Source organism: Lissotriton helveticus, chromosome 2_1 (assembly GCF_964261635.1).
Source record: "Lissotriton helveticus chromosome 2_1, aLisHel1.1, whole genome shotgun sequence".
In the NCBI taxonomy this organism is placed as follows: Eukaryota; Metazoa; Chordata; class Amphibia; order Caudata; family Salamandridae; genus Lissotriton; species Lissotriton helveticus.
This window is the reverse complement of record NC_136059.1, coordinates 799,472,235-799,491,450: the sequence shown is the minus strand read 5'-3', so window position 1 is coordinate 799,491,450 and position 19,216 is coordinate 799,472,235. Positions and strand designations below refer to the sequence as shown.

General features: G+C 49.0%; 1 protein-coding gene across 4 annotated transcripts in view; it reads left to right on the top strand.

Annotated features, from left to right (window-relative positions):
- The window catches only part of YTHDC2 (YTH N6-methyladenosine RNA binding protein C2), a 1,035,502-nt gene that overhangs the window by 936,647 nt on the left and 79,639 nt on the right, over positions 1-19,216 (top strand). For 3 of the 4 annotated variants that reach the window (XM_078675532.1, XM_078675530.1, XM_078675534.1), the window contains one exon: positions 13,038-13,148. In XM_078675532.1, the coding sequence (XP_078531658.1) occupies positions 13,038-13,136 (99 nt within the window). In that variant the 3' untranslated portion in view covers positions 13,137-13,148. The remainder of the gene's footprint in view (positions 1-13,037; positions 13,149-19,216) is intronic. The other variant, XM_078675531.1, reaches the window with a different exon arrangement.

Below are 19,216 nucleotides of genomic sequence, written 5' to 3'. Positions count from 1 at the left end.
GCAGCTTCTCCCATTCATTGAAGCCCTTTCGAACGTCCTGCCTGGGACTACGGCCAAACCCTGCACACAGGATCCTGTGAACAGGACAATTGGCCACTGCCACCACCCTGCCCCAGGGGACCCGAATTTCCTCCTGCAACTCACCCTGCAGAACTTAATGGTCCAAGCACCCACCTCCCATGTAAATCCTGGTGCATTCCCTATCACCCCACCGGATAGGGAATCCAAGAGGCTGGACTCCTTAGGGAAGAAAATGTTTTCTTCTACCATCCTGGTATGGTAGTCTGTGAACACCACGTGCCTTATGGGTTGTTACTCCCATTCCTTGTGGTATTCGGTTGCGCAGGTGCTGCCTATGGTCCTGGAAGAGTCTCGGACCATAATTTATTAAGCTATGGCTGATGGAAAAGATGCATCTAAGTTCACGATTCGATGTGGGCTGGACAAGACGACTCATTGGGTAGAGCCTTTTCTTCGTCGGTGGACTTACGGCGCCACGCCTGGCTGAGAACAACTGGCTTTTCCAGGGATGTCCAAGTGCCACTTATGGACATGCCCTTTGAGGACTCCCGTCTCTTTGGAAACAAGGAGTACTCAGTGCTGAAGTGATTCAAGGATAGCTTAGCTACCCTTAGCTTAGCCTTTATCATGGCCCCTCACAAACCCCAGTCTGCCTTTCATGACCATGGAAGGGGCTTCCAACCACGTCTTTACCAGTCCAGCCATCACGGTGCTCAAGCTTTGCAGCCTCTGTGTGGCCGAGGACGTGATACGCACAGTTCCTGAAGGTCGGGAAGCCAGAGATCAGGCCAGTTTACCACTCCCCTAGCAGCCACAGCCTCCAAACACCTTTAGGTTCCCCTTTTAACTGTGCACCCAGTGGGAGGCAGGATACACTATCACCTGCTCCGCTGAAGGTCTGTAACATCAGATAGCTTGGTTCCTCAGACTGTCCTAAGGGGCTACTCCCTTCCCTTCATGACTCCCCCGCCTCCACCCATGCCACCCACATACAACAGGCTGGCGGAGGACCATCTCTTCTTGCTCCGCCAGGAAGTGACGTCTCTCTTGGCCAAGGGAGCCATAGAGGGGCTGCTGATGCCAAAAGTAGGTCATAGTTGTTATTTCTGCTAATTTCCAATAAGGACATAGGCTGCTATTCTAGACCTGGGCCCTCTCAATTTATTCCTCAAGAAAGAGAAGTTCAAATTACTCATGCTCGCTCAAGTCCTGTCTGTCCTAGACCCAGGACACTGAATGATAATGTTGGACTTGCCGGACGCATACTTCCACATTACCGTCCTGCCTGCCCATAGGCATTACCTGCAGTTCACGGTGAGCCACAAGCACTTTCAGTTCTCCGTGCTTCATTTTGGCCTTACCAGCGCTCCTCCTGTGTTCACCAAGGAGATGGCGGTGATTGCAGCTCATCTGCTGTGATAAGGGGTATGAGTCTTCCCCTATCTCAACAACTGGCTCTTGAAAACGGGCTTGCCCGAGTCTGTTACCTCCCACCTCCAAACTACGGCTGACCTCCTGCACTCTCAGGCGTTCGCTATCAATGTGCCAAAATCATACCTGATTCCCTCTTAGATGCTCCCTTTAATGAGAGCTTTTCTAGACACGGTGCACGTTTCGGTGTGTCCTCGTGAAGGCGAGTCCAGGATATTCAGGCTATGATACTGATTTTTCAACCTCTATCTTGGACTGTAGTGAGACTGAGTCTTAGACTGCTGGGCCTCATGGCCTTCTGCATCCTGCTTATGACATATGCCCACTGGCCTATGCGGGCTCTGCAGTTGGACCTGAAGTTTCAGTGAGTGCAGCATCTGGGTAATCTGTCTGACATGATCTAGATCTCAAAAGGAACTGCAAAAGATCTGTAGTGTCGGTTAACAAACCACGTTTAGGTCAGCGGCAGACCCCTCTCCCTTCCCCAACCAGATCTGACAGTGGTGACAGATGCATCACTCCTTGGATAGGATGGCCATCTGAAAGAGGTGGAGATCAGATGCCTCTGGTCTCCGGCAGAATCCGAATCCACATCAACCTACTAGAGCTCCAGGCGATCCAGCTAGCATTAAAAGCCTTTCTGCCCTCCATCAAAGGAAGGCTAGAGCAGGTGTTCACGAACAGCACCACCCTCATTTGGTACTGGAACAAACAGGGCGGGGTAGGGTCTTGGACTCTCTGTCAAGAGGCCCTGCGTCTCTGGACATATCTGGAATTTCAGGCCATTTCCGTAGTGATTCAACACCTGACGGGCTCTCTGAATGACAGGTCAGACCAACTCAGCCAAAGATGCCTCGCGCATCATGACTGGCATCTCCATCTGGAGGTGGTGCAAGGTCTCAAGGTCTTCAGCTGTGGGGAAAGCCTCGGGTAGATCTGTTCGCCACCGCTGGGAATGCGCAATTTCAGCAGTTATGTATGCTAGAGTTTCCAAGCTGGTTCTCGCTTGAAGACATTTTTCATCTCGAGGGGCGCTAAGGCCTCCTGTATGCCTTTCTGCCGAGAGTTCTCAAGAAGATCAGGAATGACATGGCCCAAGTCATTCTTGCGGCTACAGACCGGGATTGTGGAGTTTGGTATTTCGAGTTGTTGAGCATGATCATCAGTCCTCCGATCAGACTACCTGTTTCAGAGGATCTTCTGTTGCAGCAGCAGGGGAAGGTTTTTCACCCAAACTTGTCAATGCTCCACCTTCTTGCATGAAGATTGAGCGGTGACAGTTGACAGATTTCGACCTTCCACCCGAAATCTGCCCTGTTATCTAGGCAGCCAGGCGTCCCTTCACCAAAACTGTATATGCCTGCCATTGGGGCAAGTTTTGTGGCATGGATTGCAGAGACCATAATTGGCATTTTGTACTTCTTGGTGCTATTTCTACTCAAAACACTAAAAATCCATATCGCTTTATTGGATTTTTGGCATTGTGGGGTCATTTTGTTCATTACATTTACTCTATTTTTCTAATTCTTTTTGGGAAAAGGTATTAGGATTTTTATTGCTTTACATTTTAACTATATTACTGTTTTAGTACGGCATACAAAGGTTAAGCCTGTCTGCTCTGCGCCATAGCTTCCAGGGGTTGAGCTCATATTAATTTAGTGACTTTAGTGGTTCAGCCTGAAAAGGATTGTGATTATTACTTGAGGTGGGTACTTAAGCTCTCAACTGAAAACCCAGTTTCTTGCGTGATGTGAATATCTAATACTTTATATAATCTGCACAAAACTGGTAAAAACAATGGTCACTTTTGGTCTTGATCTTTATTTTCCCCCGCAAGTGAGATCATGCCTTCAACTGTCCTACAGAAACATTACAAAGTTTCTTCACCGGAACGGTGCAATACAATTCATGTTTGCGTCTGAGTTACAGGGAGCATTATGATTGTGCACTGGCACAATTTCCCATTTGTTAGTATAGAGCTGTTAATTTCTCTCTACTCCATATCATTTCAGCAGTTGCCCTAGAATTGTTAATCCATATTCACGGCAGCCTTCACTAGTTGTCACACAACAGCCCCCTGTAAAAGTTTGCGCTGTCCACCAAACCTGATCTTTTCTCTGGCCATTGATTGTAGGGCTGTCAGTCACGTGGCAGCAGGAACAGTAGAATGTTTTTCAGCACTTGTGGCGAAGTTGATCCATGACAGCTGGACCACTACCCATATGCTGAAAAATTGCCATTTTATTGACTTTCTTTCAATAGTTGTTCACCTCACTTAGTACCACTTTAAGTCTGCTGCTGTCATTCGCCTCATAGAACCACTAGCCATGTCTAGTATCATCTCAGGAAGATCAATCCGGATCAATACTCTCTTTGATCTCAAGGCTACGGAGACTTTCTGCCCAAACATTTAAGCGAGGCTCTCGGTCCCATATTCTTGTATGACCAAGGACAGTGGCCCTTTCGCCTCTCACTACAGGCCTCTGACATTTAAGCTTACGTTGCCATGACTCCAAAGCGTCTAGTCTGTTCCTTTTCCAGATCCTACTTTTTTTACCAGTCATATCGAAGATTGGGGGTCACACGCTGTTGTTTTCTTTCTCATGAGGCAGTGGGCGACTGGACCGCCTGCAGCAAAGCTTCGGGATAATGGTCTGCTCCTGCACTTGAAGGAAAGGTAATTTGACAGCATATGTGCAGGTCTTCAATATCTGTTGTGGCAGCAACCAGCTGGTCTGTGCCAATATGAAAATGACTTGGTCTGCTCGGTACAAAATCTTCACTCAAAGATGGCAGATGGGCCAAGTGGAAAGGACATCAAGCCCTGTTTGTGGAACCTTGACGTGGGAGTAAAACCAGATCTACACCACAGTCAGTCTCGTATGCCTTCAAAGCAATCCAATCACTTTACCTTGTGCTTCATACCCTGTGTTAGATCTGGGGGTCTCTAGTTGGCAGAGGTAGGTACCACTGTCCAAATAGGGACCCTTGCTTCTAGTCAGGGCAAGGAGATAACCCTCTGAGATAACCCCTGCTCACCCTCTAGGTAGCTTGGCACGAGCAGTATAGGCTAACCAGAGGCAATGCGTAAAGTATTTGTACCAACACTCACAGTAACACAGTGAAAACACCACAAACTGACTCCACAACAGTTTAGAAAAATAAAGGTATTTTAATCTAAACTACACAAGACCAAAACGACAAAAATCCAACATACACAGTTCAAGAATATGGTTTCAAAAAGAGTTCTTAAGGTTGCGTTAGAATTCTCTACGTTGCGATAGAATTCTCTACTGATGCGTGAAAAGTTCACAGTTGCGTCACGTTTACTCACAGTACCTTTTAGTTGCAACAAAGTTCCAAAAGCAGAACCTGGTGCGGTGAAAAACAAGCGATGCGTTGCTCCTGAGACCCTGGGGAGGCGATGCGACAGCCCCGCTGCAGCAGCGGGCGTGTTGCGACGAATCCGGTCTGTATGGGGAGGAAGGCCACTTGTATGGATTCCGGTGCGTAGGTTCCGTAGGAAGTCTGTTCTCGCAAAGGCACGATGCGACGATCTCGTAGGGGCTGCGACGATCTCCGGGGCGACGATGCGCGGTCCAGCGGTGAGCCTCTCTCTCGCAGCTCCTCGATGCGATGGTTCTGCGACGATGCTCGCAGCGACGTGATGCGGTCCGCAAGCAAGCGGTGCGGCGATTTCACCCAGCGACGACAGGCTCTGCGACGATACTCGCAGCGATGTTCGATTCTTCACGCACCGGTCTGGTGCGTCCCGCAAACGTAGGATGCAACGTCTCTGGCAGCGGCGTCAGGCGCTGCGACGATCTCGACCTCCGTAGCAGTGGGAAACTTCTCGCACTGTCGAGGATGCGCTCCGCAAGCGAGCGATGCGACACTTTTCAGTTTCAAAAGTCTCTCAAGCTTAGTTTCAAGCTTTCCAGCACAGGTACAACTTCCAGAGGCCCCACAACTGGATCAAGCACTCTAGGAAGGACAGAAGTCACTCAGCAGAGTTCAGGGAAGCTGGGGGTGAAGTCCTTTTGTTCCTGGGACTTCAAAACAGGGAGCCAGCTCTACTCAGGCCCTTGGAGATTCCTTCAAGACAGGGGACACAGCTCAGCAGCAAAGTCCTTCCCCTCTCCTTGGCAGCAAAGCAACAGGTCAGTCCAGCAGAGCAACAGCAGGACAGTCTTCCTTCTTCAGTTTCAGCTTTCTCCTTGGCAGAGGTTCCTTCTTGATTCCAGGATGATCTAATTTTCTGTTGTCAGGGGTCCTGTACTTCTACCCCTAAAGTCTTTGTTCTCTCTGTGCATGTGGGCCCTGAGCCCGGTCTGAACCAGTTCTGGGTGTTTCCTGAGTACTTTGTTTTGCTGGCTGCTTCTTTCCTTTCAGAGTGAGGGGCAGGGTCCTCAGCCGCCCAGCAGGAGGTGGAGCCAGCATTGTGGAAGGCAGGCACAACCCTATTCAGCCCAGGTGCTAACTCCTCCCACTACTCCAGTTGCAAATGCAGTCATTCAGCCTAGTGCTGACTCATCCAGGGGAATTCCCTCCTGGGGAATTCCCCAGCCCCTGTCACTCTCAAACCAGACAGGCAATACACAAACAGGCCCAGGCACACAGAAGGGTCAGACAAGAGAACAGCAACTTTCTAAAAGTGCTGTTCTCAAACACAGGATTTAAAAACAACCTTTCCTAAAAGATGTGTTATTAAATTCTGAGTTCAGGGATACTAGATACTTATGTCCTATCTTGTTCCTATGGGAAGAAATGCTGTTAACCACTGTAGCCAGCATCCCCCATGTTAACCTATGGAGCAAGATAGCCTTACAGTAGTGAAAAACGAAAATGGCTGCCATTCACTACCAGAGCATGTCACCTGCACTAGTACATGCTCTACCTTTTACATACACTGCACCCTGCCCAGGGGGGTACCTTGGGCCTTCCATAGGGGTGACTGATGTGCACAAAAAGGGAAGGGTTAGGCCTGGTCAGTGGGGACACTGACCAGGAGGACATGGCAGTTCTATACTGCACAGAGGCACTGCAGTGTCAGGCCTGAGACATTATTTTAGGGCTACTCCTGTGGGTGGCACAATCAGTGCTGCAGGCCCACTAGTAGCATTTGTCATCACCAGCCCTGGCACACCCAGTGCATTTTACTAGGGACTTCATGGTGATACAAATATGCCAAACATGTATATCCAATCAGATTAACAATTTACACAGAGAGCATATGCACTTTAGCACTGATCAGCAGTGGTAAAGTGCGCAGAGTCCTATTGCCAACAGCCACGGGTCAGGAAAAATAAGGGAGGAAGAAGCAAAAAGTTTGAGGATGACCCTGCAAGGAGGGCCAGTTCCAACACAACCCCCTTCCAGCCTAAAGCCAGGGTAGACCAAACGATACCTCGATGGGATTCCCTGCTTAAGGCGATAGAACACGGAAACTGGCCCACACAGCAGGGCAGTCCTGTTCTACGCCGTCCTAAACCCAGTTCAATCACTCTATCCTTACTCTCAGGGTCCACCATGCCAATCCATGTGGAAACCTTCTCTTCACCTGTGGACACCACCTGTACAGCACCTAACCTTAATTTACTCACAGGTGTGTCCCAACAGACCGACAGCAAGCCACAGTGACCACCAACAGTGATCAGGGATGAGACCCAGGCCTCATGCCTCTCATGGCTCTCAAACTCCTGTGGCATCATACGGTGGGGGGCAGTAGCCCCAGGTGCTTGGCACCCTTTGTCCACTCCCTCTCTTGTCAGGTCAGGTCTCACACTCTGGCACTGACCCACCAGTCCCGGACCTGTATCCGGCGGCTGGACAGGAGGCTGAGGTGGGCTTCCCCACACCAGGCCCTCTTCTTCCTTGGGGATCTGTACCCTCCCACCGGGAGCAGTACCCCCATCTAGAATAGTCAGGGCACCTGTGGCAGGTATCCTGCACCATTCATCCACCAGTTCAGGGGTGATATCCTGCAACTGGTATTCCAGGTCAGGGGGGATACCCCAGGCCTGGCCCTCAGCCCTAGGTTCCAAAGCCTCCAGGTCAGGCAGCACCTGAACCTGGCTTACCCACCTAGGGTTTAATCCCTCAGGTTGTACCGGGGTCAGAGGCGAGGACTCCCTCCCTCTGTACCCCCTTCCAGAGCGCTGCACCCTCCCTATTGGAGGGGTACCTCTGGGAACCATATTGGTCAGGACACTGGTTACAGATGTCCTTTCTTCCAGGTCAGGCAAATCCTGAACCTGGTCTCCCAACCCAGGGACCAAAACCTGCGGTTGTGCATTTGCCTGGCACGCCAGGACTTCTGGGGACTCACATAGTACCCCCTTGAGGGTGACACACAACTCATGTGTCCTGTGACAGTCTGCCTGGCGCAGATCTCCCGACCCCTGTCCACCTGACAGCGCGGGAAGATCCCACAGGACAGAAGTGAGGTCACCATGGTCACTCACTGGGGACTCAGCCCTTCTGACTGGTCCCTGACCCACTGGTTCTCCCACTGGGGACTCCTTCCCCCTCTCACCCCTCAGTCTGGACTTCTGTACCCTCCCAAATGGAGCGGCACTGCCAGACCCCAGAACTGATGGAGGCCTGGTTACAGGCACTCCCCGTTCACCAGACACTAGGAGATCCTCCTCAAATGGCCTACAAGTATAGTCTAGGTCCCCAACCTGGTATTCCCTCAAGGAACCCTCCAGGCCCTGAGACTGGGTTTCGGGCACCGTGAGACACACCGTCCCACACTCACTCCTTCTCCACTGAGAACAGACATGAGCCCCTACACCCCTCCCACTACACTGGGACCTAACTGGGCTACACTGAACCTCTTCCACCTCACAGGTCTGGAAGATATCTAAGCCACTCCTTTTGGGATCACTCCCCAATGCCTCTTCAGACTCTCTGGAATCCACCAAGAGGTCTGCCTCCAGCGCAAGCTCTCTGGGATCAGAGAACTCACACTCCACCGGGTGTTGGCATAGCTCTGGAAAACAGGGACTTAAAATATGCTCTCCAACAAATGAATCACACAGCCCCCCACAGTTGTTAACCAAGCTACCCTTTGCCTCCCCCTCCAGTGCCTCACACAAGTACCCCACACCACTCTCCTGAGACTGGCAAGACAGTATCTGACTGCCTCTGTCACACAACCCACACTCTTCTAGCTGGTCTTCACACACACACACCAAGGTTTCTACCACGGGGGAACCCCTCTCCCTGTACCTCTCATCTAGAGTCAGTAGAGTGTCCCTCCCACCACTAGGAATATGGTCCTCTGTGCCAGTCCCCCAATCTACTTCAGGGACACTGCACTCCACTGGAACTACATCATAAACCTGAACCCCCTGGTGTTTGTCGACCCCCTCCCTCAAGTCAGGCGCCACATCTCTGGGTGTTTGTACCTTTCTCTCAGCACTAGATATCATAAACATGCTGCCACCATCTGAGCTGGACTCCACCTCCAACTCAGCAAAGCTCCTTCCTTGAGCGTCCCATTTTTCTTTCTGGGCTAAGGCCCACCGGATCATACCTTCCTTGTTTAGCCGGTCTAATTCTCTGCACCTTTGCTCAGCAGCAAGGAGCCACTCATCTTTCTCTTTCTCACTATCAGAGAAGTCCTCCTCCTCAGAATCATCTGCTAATGTTGCTTCCCAAATTCTGACCTCATGGGAATACAGGCATGCCTCAAGATCCCTCCTTGTGGAACCTTTCTCCAAAGGCAGCCCCCTCTTCTTGCAAAAGGCTTTTATCTCCTCTTCTGTGTAGATGCACAGGTGGAAAAAGTTGACTTCCATTTTGGCAGGATTTTACAGGTGCAACACTAGCCAGAGTCTCAATAACCAAAAATACTTCCAGGAGGACACCGGAAAAAACAAACAGTATGTGGTGGCGTAGTGGTCTGCACTCACTAGTGATGTACACCAATTACTGTGGGTCAAGTACAAATACAAGTTCAAATCCCACCGCCTGACCTCCAATGTTAGATCTGGGGGTCTCTAGTTGGCAGAGGTAGGTACCACTGTCCAAATAGGGACCCTTGCTTCTAGTCAGGGCAAGGAGATAACCCTCTGAGATAACCCCTGCTCACCCTCTAGGTAGCTTGGCACGAGCAGTCTAGGCTAACCAGAGGCAATGCGTAAAGTATTTGTACCAACACTCACAGTAACACAGTGAAAACACCACAAACTGACTCCACAACAGTTTAGAAAAATAAAGGTATTTTAATCTAAACTACACAAGACCAAAACGACAAAAATCCAACATACACAGTTCAAGAATATGGTTTCAAAAAGAGTTCTTAAGGTTGCGTTAGAATTCTCTACGTTGCGGTAGAATTCTCTACTGATGCGTGAAAAGTTCACAGTTGCGTCACATTTACTCACAGTACCTTTTAGTTGCAACAAAGTTCCAAAAGCAGAAGCTGGTGCGGTGGAAAACAAGCGATGCGTTGCTCCTGAGACCCTGGGGAGGCGATGCGACAGCCCCGCTGCAGCAGCGGGCGTGTTGCGACGAATCCGGTCTGTATGGGGAGGAAGGCCACTTGTATGGATTCCGGTGCGTAGGTTCCGTAGGAAGTCTGTTCTCGCAAAGGCACGATGCGACGATCTCGTAGGGGCTGCGACGATCTCCGGGGCGACGATGCGCGGTCCAGCGGTGATCCTCTCTCTCGCAGCTCCTCGATGCGATGGTTCTGCGACGATGCTCGCAGCGACGTGATGCGGTCCGCAAGCAAGCGGTGCGGCGATTTCACCCAGCGACGACAGGCTCTGCGACGATACTCGCAGCGATGTTCGATTCTCCCGCACCGGTCTGGTGCGTCCCGCAAACGTAGGATGCAACGTCTCTGGCAGCGGCGTCAGGCGCTGCGACGATCTCGACCTCCGTAGCAGTGGGAAACTTCTCGCACTGTCGAGGATGCGCTCCGCAAGCGAGCGATGCGACACTTTTCAGTTTCAAAAGTCTCTCAAGCTTAGTTTCAAGCTTTCCAGCACAGGTACAACTTCCAGAGGCCCCACAACTGGATCAAGCACTCTAGGAAGGACAGAACTCACTCAGCAGAGTTCAGGGAAGCTGGGGGTGAAGTCCTTTTTTTCCGGGGACTTCAAAACAGGGAGCCAGCTCTACTCAGGCCCTTGGAGATTCCTTCAAGACAGGGGACACAGCTCAGCAGCAAAGTCCTTCCCCTCTCCTTGGCAGCAAAGCAACAGGTCAGTCCAGCAGAGCAACAGCAGGACAGTCTTCCTTCTTCAGTTTCAGCTTTCTCCTTGGCAGCGGTTCCTTCTTGATTCCAGGATGATCTAATTTTCTGTTGTCAGGGGTCCTGTACTTATACCCCTAAAGTCTTTGTTCTCTCTGTGCATGTGGGCCCTGAGCCCGGTCTGAACCAGTTCTGGGTGTTTCCTGAGTACTTTGTTTTGCTGGCTGCTTCTTTCCTTTCAGAGTGAGGGGCAGGGTCCTCAGCCGCCCAGCAGGAGGTGGAGCCAGCATTGTGGAAGGCAGGCACAGCCCTATTCAGCCCAGGTGCTAACTCCTCCCACTACTCCAGTTGCAAATGCAGTCATTCAGCCTAGTGCTGACTCATCATGGGGAATTCCCTCCTGGGGAATTCCCCAGCCCCTGTCACTCTCAAACCAGACAGTCAATACACAAACAGGCCCAGGCACACAGAAGGGTCAGACAAGAGAACAGCAACTTTCTAAAAGTGCTGTTCTCAAACACAGGATTTAAAAACAACCTTTCCTAAAAAATGTGTTATTAAATTCTGAGTTCAGGGATACCAGATACTTATGTCCTATCTTGTTCCTATGGGAAGAAATGCTGTTAACCACTGTAGCCAGCATCCCCCATGTTAACCTATGGAGCAAGATAGCCTTACAGTAGTGAAAAACGAAAATGGCTGCCATTCACTACCAGAGCATGTCACCTGCACTAGTACATGCTCTACCTTTTACATACACTGCACCCTGCCCAGGGGGGTACCTTAGGCCTTTCATAGGGGTGACTGATGTGCACAAAAAGGGAAGGGTTAGGCCTGGTCAGTTGGGACACTGACCAGGAGGACATGGCAGTTCTATACTGCACAGAGGCACTGCAGTGTCAGGCCTGAGACATTATTTTAGGGCTACTCCTGTGGGTGGCACAATCAGTGCTGCAGGCCCACTAGTAGCATTTGTCATCACCAGCCCTGGCACACCCAGTGCACTTTACTAGGGACTTCATGGTGATACAAATATGCCAAACATGTATATCCAATCAGAATAACAATTTACACAGAGAGCATATGCACTTTAGCACTGATCAGCAGTGGTAAAGTGCGCAGAGTCCTATTGCCAACAGCCACGGGTCAGGAAAAATAAGGGAGGAAGAAGCAAAAAGTTTGAGGATGACCCTGCAAGAAGGGCCAGTTCCAACACCCTGTATGCAGTATCCATGATGGTAAAAGGAGGGTAGGTTCAGACTCATGTATATTCAAAGGCCGCAATAGGATGCTCTAATCCATATTGTCACCAGCCTGTTAGGTTATTTGGACATTGCACTTGTGAAAGAAGATGGTCTTTAGAGTTGTTTGTATCAGCATCAGAAATCTTGGCTGAGAGGGCAGCAGCGACCTTTAACTGCATCGCATTGCCTATCAGTCAGCCGCCCCACAACCCTCTCAATAAACACTCACTCTAATGTTTTTATCCATAGTCCAAAACCGAGATAATTACCTTGTAGTGTAAAAAGTACAGCATTTGATTTTTCAAGGTCACTGGTATGTCCTTTGCTCTGGCTAATGTTATATGTAAATTGCAACAGTACTTTATGCTGAACATCGTTTATGACCTACATTTAAAACCATTTGATGATAATACATCTATTAAATATTACTGTTTTGGGACTCTAGTTCATAAACCTTTACATTGCATCGGAAATATTTTCAAGAGCACGTGATCTGAGAACTAAAGACAAATGTGCCTGCTCCATGTTCATTTGGTGTCTATTTATGAAAATGATTCAAAACGTCACTACTCGGCAGTCTACGTTTTAAAATGAAAGCAGCAGCTGCATTCCTTCTCTTGTACTCTGCGTTCAGACTGCACGACTTTGAGGGTGAGGTAAGCGTAGGCCTGGTCTTGAGTGCTGCATGTTGCAGCCTTCTAGCAGCAGCACGGACGATTGCTGTGCGGGAGAAAACAAAATTGTGATGTAAATAAACTAATGACGATATAACTAGTTCATAAATGGCATTTCAAGATTTATTATGGTAAATATTTCTCTCTAGTTATTAAGTGACTTGTATTGTGCTTGTATCTTAGAGCAAACCAGTGAGTGGTCATTTTACAGGTTTTATTATTAACTTTTCCTATTTTTTTCATAAAACTTTAATGATAATGTATGAATACAGTTTAGGAAAAGATAGTTACGCTAATAGAGGAAGTACCACTATATATCTAACAATACTTCCATCCTAAATGCATTATAGTCATCAACTTGTAGTATGATTCACTCTTCTCCTCAATGCAGTATACTTTATTTTGTACCGTATGTTCTAGCCGCTAGCGCAACTTTTTCTTGTCTTGCTTCCTTTTAAGTGCTCGCATCTTTTTCAGGAGTTGGAACCACAGGTTGGAGAACAGTTACTACTGCTCTGGGATCGCATTCCAGTCATAGATAAGAGTGTAACTCATTGACACTCCCTCAAGGTACGTTACCTGTATTATAGCAATTAGCAATGATTGTGGGTGCACATACATTTTAGATTTTAAGAAATGTTTTCTTGCCTTCTTGGGTCTTGTTTGAATCCTCCCTTGTAGTTGTATTACCAGCCTGGGGCATTAAAGGTCAAAGATAAAGGCAAAATAAAAGGCATAAAGTACGGTTGCTATAGTATGGAAACTGGCGTCATGTAGATAATAGGTTTACCTTGCAAAACACCCAAACATTCTGCTTAGTATTTAAAATATACTGAACGCTCTTCAGTAACTGTTTGTTTCCAGTTGACCAATAAACCAGTCATGCCACAGCAAATAGGATCAGTGTCATCAAATATTAGAATAGTATATCTACTAAACAGACCTATGCCTTCCTACATTTTCCAAGTGATATGCAAATATTTAGATGAGATTTCTAGTTTTATACTTGAATTGCATGTGTAGTTTTTGTGTTCCATAGACGGTGCTCATGTAATACAAGTGATATTGCCAGGCCTCTATTATTTCTTCTCTGCTGGCAATGAAAGAACAAATCCACCTCTCTGGTCTTCTGAAAACAGCTTTTCGTCTGTAGTCATAAGTAGTTGAAAATCTCTGCCCATGTGCAGAAATCTTGACTGTGTTTTAAATGTATTTTCAAAACTACATTGTAAAGGAAAACAAGCAAACATTTTCTTCCCTTTGATAAATCCAATTTTCAAATTAGCACCATAATGAAAATGTTCCTGGCTATCTTAATGGAAAGTTTCAATTCTATTAAGGATATGGAGGCAAGGATTGTGCTGTTCTTGCTTCACTTTTACTCAACAGAAGCCATGTTAACTACACAGTAACAAAACTTCATTTCCCATGAACGACTAGGAAAAAAGGAATTTCAGTCCAACCAATCCGCAGGCAGGCCACTTATCATATCCACCTGTAGTCGCTTCTGTCTCCTTTTTTTCCTGTGACAAAAGCAGCGGATGCTGTGCTTTAGTCTTTTTAGATGACTTTGCTCCTGAAATAAACATTTGCCCATTAACCTTCAAGAAATTTGTGAAAGAATAAAATAATGGCAAATTTCAATTTGAGACATGAAGAATGACCAACAATCACGATTATAGTAAACCAATCCCATAACATAAACCAAATTAGAGTGGAATAAATAAATACCTACTCATAATGTCAAAAGCCAATTCCTCGAAAAGGTGGGACTAAGATAGTCAAGTGTTGGATGGGCTAACTCTTGGGTGTGTCTCCAGAAACTTGCGTCTCTTAGCTTGCCAGGCTTCGAGTCTGCCACCTGGGTGGCTGAGCCTGGAAAATGTTCTTCTGTCACCGAGATATGATTCTGGAGATAATATTCCCAGAAGATCCAAGATAGGTACAAGAGAGCTGCGGATCCCGTTCCTACCAAGTGGTTGATACACCTGACTGCCACTAATTGTCCATCTTCAAGAGGACGCACATAGTACTCTGCAAAGGAGCTCAACAGCAACTCTAGGCAATTGATATCCAAGGACTGTTCAGAAGCGGACCAGCTGCAGCCGGTGATGAAATCCTCACATTTTGCTTCCCAACCAGTATTGCTGGCATCCAATTCTATTATTAGGTCTGGTTAGGAACTAAAAATAGCTCCCCTGTTCCAGGCCTCCAAATGGGAGAGCCACCATCTTTTGCTGCCCTCCGCGAGTATGTGATCCCTCTTCAGAGATGCAAGGAATTCAGACACTGTAGAGCACAGTAGTGCAGAGGTCCTGGGATTATGGCTTTTATGGACAAAGACAAGAGCCCAACTATTCTTGTGAGTTGTCTGAGTGATGTAGTTGGTCTGGTCAGGGTTCTGTGAATCTCTCGATAAATGTAGGAATATTTTCCTGTAGGTAAGAATCATTGTAAACTTGATTGAGTCAACCACGAAACCCAAGAATGTGAGAGTCTGAGATGGGGTAAAGATGTACTTTTTCCTGTTGATAATAAACCCTAGTGACTAAAGGGGTTCGACCATATTGAGCAGGTGGTCCAACAGTGTTTGGGGACATTGGTCCATGAGGAGGATGTTGATGAGATAGACGATCATGTGGATGCCCCTGAGATGCTCCTCTAACCGTTTTGCAACTTTGGTAAAAACCATGGCACTGAGGATAAACCAAAAGGTGGTGAGGGAAATTTCTGTTAGGATAGAAACCCCTAAACCTAGATGCGTCCTGCCATTAGCCCCATTTGGAGCCCTGACCTCTAGAGGCATTGAACGAGCACAGCTGACAAAACACCTCTTGCCACGGCTAGACACGGTAAAAACATGTGGGGTTAGAACTCTTTTCATAGAGGAATGGGCTTTGTCCAGTGAATATAAGGTGGACATGAGCTTACTGAGTTTTTATGAAGGGGCTCCAAGGAGCCTCCTGCGCTAACTGGCCCACCTCTGAGGTCACCAAATCCCCTTGCTTTGGTTCTATCTTAATGAGGAGAGACCTGCTCTACTCAGTAGAGATGGCGCACTTGGCATTTCCAAGGAAAATTATTGCCCTCTGGGTCCAACCTGTAAGGACCTTTGGGAATAACAGGGTCCCCAATGCCTTGGCGTCCTCGGCCATGTCAAGAATTTCAGTCAACAGTCTGGTGATATTCAAAAGCATATCTTGACATGACCGCCATAAGCAGTCAGTCCCTTTCTTGGGGTCCCTCACATATTTGTCTTGAGTCAATCTTGGATATCCGTGCCACTTTACCTTCCAGCGACGATTGGGGGCACTCCACCCACAGACGGCTGTGCATTTCCTTCTCCAGTGGTTTCCTAAGTCTGCTTGCCACATATGTGGCGACCTTTCCCACTGGGGCCCACTTTGAGGAGTGAGGGTGTAATAGATCATCCTGGTCTAGCATGTCCGAGTCCTTGTCACAGAATTCCAACTGTGGAGGGGGGTCTACCCGCCCCCCAGACGTACCTGTAGAAAGGCAGCAAGGCCTTACTGTCTCCATATCCCCATCGGATTCCACAGAGGAGTCATCCACATCTGGTGAAGTGGGGGAGGGTTGCACTCTCTCTGGGTTCAGTTATGTTGAGGCTCCCAATAGTGTTGGAGGGAGGGGAGGGGATGGAGCCTGGCTCATAAAGGCTTTTTTAAGCCTTGCAAAGGCAACAAAGTCAACTCCCGGGATCATGTCCGCGTTTGCACAGGGTGGCATGAGTCGTCGGGTTAGGCTGCCTGGAGGTCTTGGAACCAATGGTCCAAACGGGTCTTCCCTTGGAAGGAGGGGTTTTAGGCATTGTTCTGCTAATCTCTAGGAGCTTCTGCTCCAAGGATGCTACTGTGTCTCATACTGCTCTGTGGATGAAGGCATCCAAGGCCTCGCAAAACTCATCTGTGATAGAAAAATAGGAAATAAACTCCTCTTCTAGATGTCTTCAGACCCCTGCGCAGTGAGTGGGCAATTGACTGCTGGGAGACCCAGCCAATATGGCTAACCAAAATAGGTTCAAGCTAAATGACTCTCCTGCCTTCATAGCTGAGTGATCTCAAGTGGTTCACCACACGCCCTAATTTGTCTGTACTCCGGACTTTCACCACAAATTACACGCTTGGGCTGTGTCTCTAATTGAATCTCATATCTGGCGTGCACTGTACAGACCCAAGATATGGGGCTTGATGTTCCAGGCGGTCGGTCAATCAATCCAGCACTCCGCGGTCGGCTGCGTTGAAGCGGGCTCAAAAGAAAGGCCCTTCGACACGCTTCTACTGGCAAAGGCGAAGACCTGTGTATGCATCCAGAAATGCGAGCTAATGGAGGCCCATGCCCCCGCAGGTGGAAAATGTGAGAATGTGCGCAGTGCCCGCGAAGCAGCAGAGAAGTTTCCGCAGCCGCCACTGAAAGGGAAAATATGAGCATAATGTAAGTAAAAACTCCTTAATCCCAACAGGTACCAATGCCAAGGAAAAGTATAAGCAAGCAAGCATTTAATTGTTGGCTGCTGGAGTAGTGAAGAAACTGGAGGCAAGAGAGACTACAGGGGTATATGATGAATATCCTGCCTGCAGATTTTTCCCAGTGGTTCATGGGAAATTAGGTTTTGGTATTTTGTTGTTAACGTGGCTGTTGTTGAATAAAAGTGAAGAAAGAACAGCATAATCCATGCCTCCGGTCCTGACATATAATTTGCATTTGTCTGAGAAAGGTTTTTCCAAGTATTCTCTTTTAAATGCAGGAAATGTAACCATCCTTCTTTAAAGATTTCAGAAACTACACTGCCTGTTATGATATATAGCACGGGTACTCATAGTACGGTCCACGGGCCGCCTGCGGCCCGGCAAGCCTTCCTTGGCAGCCCGAGGACCTTGCAGACATCGTACCTGTGTTTTTCCCCAAAAAATTAAACAATGTTCCCAAACACTGCTGGTTGCACCAGCGCAACTCTGAGAGACTCTGCTCTGTGGGGGCCGGGCGATTCCAGTGATAGAGTGGAGCTGCAGGGGCCTAAGAAGAGGTGAAATACAACAAAGCCTCATTAACATGCAAATGGTTTTTAAAGACCTGTGAAGTACTCAGGTGCGGCTGTGTGTGTGCCCGCGAAGCTGTCTCAGCCAGGGCTGACACACACGTGGGGTAAGATAATAGATGGAGGGAGAGGGAGATAGAGAGAGGGAGACAGAGGGAGACAGAGGAAGAGGGAGACAGAGGGTGACAGACAGAGGGAGGAGGGTGCAGGGGGAGGGAGACAGGAGGGAGACAAAGGGAGGAGACAGAGGGAGGGAGATAGAGGGACAGAGACAAAGGGAGGGAGACAGACAGATGGAGACAGAGGGAGGGAGATAGAGGGAGAGGGAGGGTGACAGACAGAGGTAGGGAGACAGACAGATGGAGACCGAGGTAGGAAGACAGACAGATGGAGACAGAGGCAGAGGAAGGAGACAGAGGGAGGGAGGGTGAGGGAGGCAGGGAGTGAGAGAGGGTGACCGAGGGATGGAAAAGGAGGGAGACAGAGAGGGAGACAGAGTGCGGGAGACAGAGGGAGATAGAGAGAGGGAGACAGAGAAAGAAAGACAGAGGGAGAGGGAGGCAGAGGAAGGGAGACAGAGGATGACAGGCAAAGGGTGAGTGAGGGTGACAGTCAGAGGGAGGGAGACAGACAGAGGGAGGAGGGTGACAGAGGGAGGGAGACAGAGGGATGGAGACCGAGAGAGAAGGAGGGCGGGAGGCAGAGGGAGTGAGAGAGAGGGTGACAGAGGGAGGTAAAGGGAGGGAGACAGTGAGAGAGATGGAGACAAAGGGAGGGAGACAGAGGAAGGGAGACAGAGGGTGACAGACAGATGAAGGGAGACAGACAGAGGGAGGAGGGAGACCGAGGGACGGAGACAGAGGGTGACAGACAGAGGGAGGGAGGGAGAGGAAGGGAGTGAGAGAGAGGGTGACAGAGGGAGGGAGGGAAGGGAGGGAGACAGTGAGAGAGATGGAGACAGAGGGTGACAGACAGATGAAGGGAGACAGACAGAGGGAGAAGGGAGACATAGGGACGGAGACAGAGGTTGACAGACAGAGGGAGGGAGACAGAGGGAGGGGGAGACAGAGAGAGTGAGAGAGAGGGTGACAGAGGGAGGGAGACAGAGAGAGAGAGAGAGAGAGAGAGAGAGAGAGAGACAGAGAGAGGTAGACAGAGGGAGACAGAGAGAGGTAGACAGAGGGAGACAGAAGAAGACAGAGAGGGGGAGACAGAAGAAGACCGAGAGAGGGAGTCAGGGGAAGACAGAGGAAGGAAGACAGACAGAGGGAGGGAGACAGACAGAGGGAGGGAGACAGCGGGAGGAGGGCGACAGAGGGAGGGAGACAGACAGACAGAGGGAGAGAGAGGAAGACAGACTGAGACAGAGTGAAGGAGATTGGTGGAGACAGGGAGAGAGAGGGGAAGAGAGAGAGAGAGGAAGAGAGAGCGGTATAGAGAGAGGGAGGGAGACAGAGAGGGAGAGATGTGTGTATGCCGGATCTGGTGGCTCATTGGATGAAGGCGTCCGCTGCAGTGACCTGTGTTCAACCTCATGGTCACAGTTATTTTGTTTCTCTAGCCCCCCCTCCCCCACTGACCC